At 29.9% G+C, this 7,725-nt stretch overlaps 1 protein-coding gene across 1 annotated transcript in view; it reads right to left on the reverse strand.

The window, feature by feature from the left end:
• The window catches only part of LOC106472473 (protein MON2 homolog), a gene marked incomplete at its 3' end in the record, with an annotated part of 30,610 nt that overhangs the window by 8,611 nt on the left and 14,274 nt on the right, over positions 1-7,725 (reverse strand). The window contains exons 4-5 of the mRNA XM_013933126.1: positions 3,848-3,980; positions 2,237-2,337 (exon numbers count right to left, since the gene is read on the reverse strand). Coding sequence (XP_013788580.1) covers positions 2,237-2,337; positions 3,848-3,980 — 234 coding nt within the window. The remainder of the gene's footprint in view (positions 1-2,236; positions 2,338-3,847; positions 3,981-7,725) is intronic.

A 7,725-nucleotide genomic window follows, 5' to 3' on the forward strand; every position in this document is an offset into this window, starting at 1 on the left:
TTTAAGAACTTATTTCTAAATAGTAATAATCTATATACATATATAATGTACAATACTTGAAATGTGACTGTATTTTACAAAATACTAGTCTGCTAAAACACAGCCAAGACAGGCCACTTTGTAAAGACTAAAAGTCAGTTTTATGTTATTGGATATTGTAACATGAGTGCACATGTGCCACGTCATTGTAACTTCTGCATTGTTAGCCAGGCATGGCTGAAAGGTCAATATAATAAAAAGAATAAATATATATAAATGTATAATGTTATCAGATTTAAGCTATTTAGTCTAAGCATTTATGTTTTCGTGTTATAATCTGTGTTCATTCTAGAATGAAAGAGGCATAATTTATATTTTTTTCCTAATTTTTTATGGTGGTTACAAGATCGGTCAAATCTACCGAACCCATACAGAGATTCATTCCCGAAAATAACAGATAAAATATAAAGTTTTTTCTTAAGAAATGTTTTATAACTATCTGGACATTATAAAGATTTCACATGTGAAATTTGAAAATTACTTTAAATGTTAGATAGGCAACAAAGTTATTTCTGAGTCAATTTAAATGAAAGGTGATTTTCCTGTCAAGAATAAAAATATATATTTTCATCTTAAAGTTTTCATACATCATTTGCAATAACTTTCAGAAAATCATAAATGAAGTTTTTCAGTAAAATTTTGTCTGTTATTTTCTCTAATTCTAAATGTACTGAAATCATGAAATGAAAAGTTCAAAAATATGAAATAACATGAATAATACCTTTTTTTTCTTTCTTTCTCTTCTTTGAATGCACCATTTGTTGCAAGACTTTCAACTTATTTGTCTTCACGATTTCAACTGCTAACATTTTATTATCTGTATTTCAGACCACAGGATACCATCAAAAGCAATAAAAACCACAGCCCATTATCTGTGTTCCATAGACTTTATGTAACACCACATGACTTTGCACTCATGCCTTAACTGTCTGAAAACCTCGGTGAATTTTACACATTTGGGTCTCCAAACAATAATTCATCTTTCAAACATGAATTTTAAAATATATCAGTTACTTCACAGCTCTAACACAATACATTTATATCAAGAGAATACTCTCTTTGCCAAATTCAAAACAACAGTTGAAGAGTTGGTTATATATATACATGAGCATCAGCCATGTAAGCTTGATCAGCAAGCAATCTGAAAGGTCAGAGAAGGAAAAGAGAGAGATTTTTCTGGTGGGTTTCAGAAATTTATTAAAATCTTAGCATACAGAGAATACAGGAGGTTCAAATTTTAGATTTGTGCTTGTAATTATGAATATATAGTTTCTAATTGGTTGGAAATTACAGCAGCCAATTTTATAAGTTAAAAACTTTTGTAGTGAAGAATTTGTACCTGATATGTGACACACACAAATGAAGTTTGAGATATTTTATATTCGAAACTTTGATTATATTAATATAAAAATTTAATTTATCATATTTTCCCAAATATAATGCACGTTTTTTTCCCTCCAAATACCTCCCCAAAAAACTATATACACACACACACATTCAATTTGTTAGGTATTTTGTTAAAAGCTAAAACTGAAAATCATTAAAGTATCATTTCAGAAAAAGTTGTAATGGACGGAACAGATGATGAAATGCTGTGGAAATCAGAAGAGGATGAAGCAAAAGTTAAAGAAAACAAATGTGATGGTAGCAACAATTCTAGCAATACCGAAGATTTATGCAAAGATCAATGATTTGCTTTGTGTATTACCACATACAAACTTTCCAAAAAATATGTAAAACTCACACACACACACACAAAATTTCCAAAAATGTTTAATACAGCAATAGTTGTTTACTTTATTTAGAAACTATTCAATACATTTTGTACAACTGATGTGTCAAAAAACAAATTTTCTTCAAGTTATCCTTTCAAAATTGGATGCACATTATATTTGGGCAAATATGGTATAAACTGTTTTCATGACATGTTTATTGGCATCCACTGATAATAAAATTATTTAATTAACAATTGAGTGTAAACAATGTAAAAAATCACGACATTCACACTTTGACCCACTCATGTGAAAACAGTTAAACAGAAACGATCATAAATCATTATTCAACATCATCCAAAAACATTTAACAAATTAGAAAGAACAGTAACATTAAGTGTCTTTAACAGTTAATCAGACCGATCATAAATCATTACCCACAAAAAATTTAATACAATTAAAAATAAAACACTTCAAAAACTTACTTGAAATAGCAGAAAAGCATCAGCAGCACAAGGCCTTAATGACTTTGGTGGAATTCTGCTTCCAACTTTTAATTCTTCAACATTTAATTCTGCCACACGATCTAAGCAAAAAAAGTAGCAATGGTTATCTTCCTGAGTGAGATTTAACTAACACATCATTAGTGTAGTTTAAACAATCTAATTAGAACAAACAAATCCACAAATACCTTACTGAGTAAGATTTAACTAACACATCAGTAGTATAATTTAAAAAAATCTAACTAAAAACAAATACCTTACTGAGTGAGATTTAACTAACACATCAGTAGCATAGTTTAAACAATCTAACTAAAAACAAACAAATTCACAAATACCTTACTGAGTGAGATTTAACTAACACATCAGTAGCATAGTTTAAACAATCTAACTAAAAACAAACAAATTCACAAACACCTTACTGAGTGAGATTTAACTAACACATCAGTAGCATAGTTTAAACAATCTAACTAAAAACAAACAAATTCACAAATACCTTACTGAGTGAGATTTAACTAACACATCAGTAGCATAGTTTAAACAATCTAACTAAAAACAAACATCTTACTGAGTGAGATTTAACTAACACATCAGTAGCATAGTTTAAACAATCTAACTAAAAACAAACACCTTACTGAGTGAGATTTAACTAACACATCAGTAGCATAGTTTAAACAGTCAAACTAAAAACAAACATCTTACTGAGTGAGATTTAACTAACACATCAGTAGCATAGTTTAAACAATCTAACTAAAAACAAACATCTTACTGAATGAGATTTAACTAACACATCAGTAGCATAGTTTAAACAGTCTAACTAAAAACAAACAAATTCCAAAATACCTTACTGAGTGAGATTTAACTAACACATCAGTAGCATAGTTTAAACAGTCTAACTAAAAACAAACAAATTCACAAACACCTGACTGACTGAGATTTTACTAACACATCATTAGTGTAGTTTAAACAATCTAATGAGAACAAACAAATTCACAAACACCTTACTGAATGTATTTTTTAATATTTTAAACAGTTTGCCTGGCTGAATAATTCACCATAATAAATTAGAATAATTAATGCTGCTTATTCTTAGAACTCTTAAATAAATACAGAATCGCTGTGTGAATAAAAGACATCTCAAAACACTATACATATAACATACGCTCCAAACAACTATATTTAGTGTAGTTTTTTTCTTTCGACTTGCCCTTTTTCAGGGTAAACAAAGATGGATAAAATTCCTTGAAACTGTTATAACTCAGTGAGGAGTGGTAAGTTTAACGATAGAATGGGTTTCACATCAATTTTTTTATATTTAAACAGCTGAATGAGATTTAACTGATGCATATGTGTAGATCAAACAACTGTCACCATCTTATTAGCTCATTACAGAAATACAAAAGAAGATACAAAAACAAATTAGGAAAACTGTGCAGCTTTTTAATGTAACTCTTTGTTCCCAGGATAAATCTGACAGGTGATGCTGGAGAATCCACTAAATGTAAATATAATAAAATAATCCACACAACAAAAAGTTTATCAGACAAAGTTAGGTTCACATATATTTATTATGATCCTGATTTTCATGCACTATACCTTCATTTGGTAGAGTATCTTCTGTCTGTAGTCTCTCAAACACTACAGCCACTAACTGCCGTACCGTTGCAGAGGCTGTGTTGTTTGTAGTGCTGTTTTTGGTGAAATGCAATCGAAAACACAGAACCAAAGCCTGAAACATACAGAAAAAGATGTTTTAAAAGTTTATTAAAAATGTATTTGGACACAAGTTGTGTTTTATCATATCATGAATTTGTGGTTTCCAAGTTCTTATGTATTTAACTAAAAAATGGAAACACAAATAACAATTTTGGTGATAAACAACTCTGACATCATTATATAACCATGGCTAAAAACAACCCATCGTCATTATGCACTTCAAGTAACCACTTTTATTATGAAATTTTAAAGTTTTTAGAAAACTTGAATATAACTTTGGTATAACATTATTTTGACATTTTCTACTGATGAGTAAGTTAACTTCTGTATTTTATACACTAACTTACATTAGGTAGTAAACAATGAATAAATACAATTAGTGAAAATTATATGAAACTTACAAAAGTGTACATACAATTTAAAGCAAGTTAAATGGAGATTAAAAGTAAAAATAACCAAGCAGTTTCATGCAAATCACATGAAGGCTAACAACAGACCAACATTTTAATGCTTTTTGGACTGGAGAGGTGTCACTGGTATACCCTGCTTTGTTCCCTTTCACAGGGTGAACACTTAAAAAAATAGCATGAAACTTTGGATAAAATTACTAAAAAAACCTAGCTTCTGCCATTAAAAATTCATGTAATGTTATTAGGTATTTATGATATTTTTAGGCTGTAAAATTTCCATCTCAGAATTTCAGTATATCTTACTGTTGATCAGAAAGTTCCATTTTATGTTTCCAGTCAATTTCAATTTGATTAATATTTAGTTACAGATTTTTTTTAAATACTTTATTTTGCCAGTTACAGTAGGCATAACTTCCAGCTATAAATCATAAAAAGAAAGGCCAGAACTGAGAAAGATTTATCTATGACCTAGGACTTCACTTTTCAAAATTCAATCATCATTACTCTTGTCAGGCTAGCAATATTATTGGTTGAGATCAATTTGTACCTAATAAATATAGTTTCTTTTCAATGAACAATATGTTTCTTTATTTGTTTACATTATTTGAATATGATAAACTAAACATTAATATTCAATAAATATGGATTTGAGTCATCAGAATATTTTGCCATCACCTAGAACAAAAAGAACATCTAAAGAAACTATAAATACATTCTCAAATCTGTGGTATATTCCCAAGATTTCGAAACATCCAACTGGATTCCTTGGTTCACCCTTACAGGAGTCCAGGGAGCCAGTACCTGGAGAAACTATAAATTACTACTTAAACCACCTTATTTACTCTATACAAATGTACATAGTTTATAATATCCAATAGAATTTATCTACTGTTATAGCTATTTTCAAAGTTAAACTTAATTATTGATTATGAAGACCACATGCTATAACATCATAAAAGGGTTGCAAGAAAGAGCTGTAGCCATAAAAAACATCACATGATAAACAAGACATAAATCATTATATTTTCAAGAGATAATAGTTTAGTAGCAAATATACACCTATAATTTGGAATGGGTGAAAAAAATTATAAAAAACAATAAATACATTACACTGGACAACAAAAAATTTGTTACTCGACAAAACTTGTGTGTTTCAGGGTAATTTGATGGTGCTAATTTCAAAAATGTTGTCAGAATTTGTCCATCACCTTTAGATTTTGAGTTATTGTAATATCTCAATATTTTATCACCACTATGTGATCATGCAATCAACTCAGTACAATAGATATATGTTGTGAAATTACATTTACTTGGATAGTTTAATGGGTAAAATTCATATATTTTTGATAACTTCAAACATTGACTGTATTATATTAGTGTAAAATTCCAAATATATTGTTCATATATGTTATTTGTTCTTGATATAATTGTAGCAAATTGAACCACTTTTGCCTCATTCCCACGCTCACCTACTCCACCTGGGAATCACGGAACCCTCACATGCTCAGTTTGCTATAAAATTGAGAAGTCCCATGATCGAGCATAAAAGGGAAGGAGTCAGACACCTCTCTCTCAGTTGCCTTTCACTCACTCAGTTGGTTACTTTGTCTCACTCCAAGCACAGTCAAAACAAAGTCCAATCGTCTTCCTCCCTCATACCCGCAATATGATTAAATTCTGCAAAAATTTGATTTTTAAAATCTTTTGAAATCTGGTTCTGTAAACATAAATTATTTTATATTTCTTAGAAAATCATATGAAATGCTTGCTGCCTCCAGTTCAAGTAAAGTCCAAAAATGCAAAAATCAACCAATCAGTTTCTGCTACATCTGTGGAAAATATAGTTTTACGATAGTAAAACATCACACACACAAGGTAAAGGTAACTTACTACCACTATTTTGGCTGTCAAATTGGTGACCAAGAAAATTATTTGGCTCTACATGTTGTACAATTTGCACATCTGGCTTGATACAGTAACTGAATAAGAAGAAAGTTTGACATTTGCAGTTCCCATGATATGCCATGAGCTCAAAGATCATCTAACTGACTGTTATTTTTGTATGACTAATGTTTCTGGATATTCATGCAGAACTAAACAATATTTTAAATATCCAGATATATCATCTGCAATGAAACTAGTATCTCATAGGAATGGTCTTCCAGGGCCACATCCACTAACAAATGGGGAAACAGAAGAGTTATTCTGCAAAGAAGACAATGGATCATCTTCATCCTCTTAATCTGGTAATTCAATTCCTGTGGTACTTCAACATAAACTGCCTCATCTGATCACACAAGAATAGCTAGATAATTTGATTCATGACATGTCTCTATCAAAATAGCATGGGGAACTCCTTGGCTCTCATTTACAGCAATGGAATTTATTAGATCCAGGAATAAGTTTCAATTTACTGAAGTCACCATCAAAGTCTTGCTTCTCACTACAGCATGCAAAATACTTTGTGTTTCCATAGAAATATTAACCTTTTTGCCCCCAGGTATCCTTTACTACACATGACAGAAAATTTTAGTGTCTTACATTCAAAATATAATTAAACTACTTTCTGTTTATGTTATACCAATTAGTGTAGCATAAAATCATAGCTAATAATCTATATTTTAATAGTATATAAGATTTAAGTTTGTAATTCTACAAGACAATATTGAAATAAATCTTGAACTTCCCCTAGTGTGTCACTCATAACACATTTTCTCTAAGCATCTTGTCTTCTCTATTTAATATACCACCCCTTGAAAAAGTATGAAATTAAACATAATTTACTCTCTATAGAATCATCATTGCTCAAACAAAACAAAATTTTTATAGCCTTAGATTTTGTTTGGTTACAGAATTATTGAATAGAAAATCAGAACCCTCCTACCACACCCACCTGTCACATTCTCTTTTTCCAGATTTGTTAATAGTTCTCTCTTATGTTTAATTACACATTACCTATAACCATAGAAAGTCAAGGTTTTCAACTATAACATTGTGTTCTGAACAGATAATAGACAATTTCTCTCAGAGTACAAGCAACGTACGTGTAAGAAACTTAATGACTAGCTTGGTAGAATTTGTAAGGCTCATGTCAGATAGTTAGAAAGCCAGAAAAAATTAGTTTAAGAGTTAGGGAAAATTGTCTACTTTTAGCATGTTATTAGTCTATGTTCTTTGGTGAATTTGTTAATTAAATAAAAATTATTTAGTGCATTACTACCATTAGTATAAAACAGTAGGCTTACATATCCTCGACAAACAACAGCAAGGAAAAGATGATTGGGTAAGTACTTTACTTCTTGTTTTCTAGGTTATTCTTTATTTATTATTATAAAAGTAACTAAAATA

This window comes from Limulus polyphemus, unplaced genomic scaffold (assembly GCF_000517525.1).
Source record: "Limulus polyphemus unplaced genomic scaffold, Limulus_polyphemus-2.1.2 Scaffold5357, whole genome shotgun sequence".
NCBI classification, from domain to species: Eukaryota; Metazoa; Arthropoda; class Merostomata; order Xiphosura; family Limulidae; genus Limulus; species Limulus polyphemus.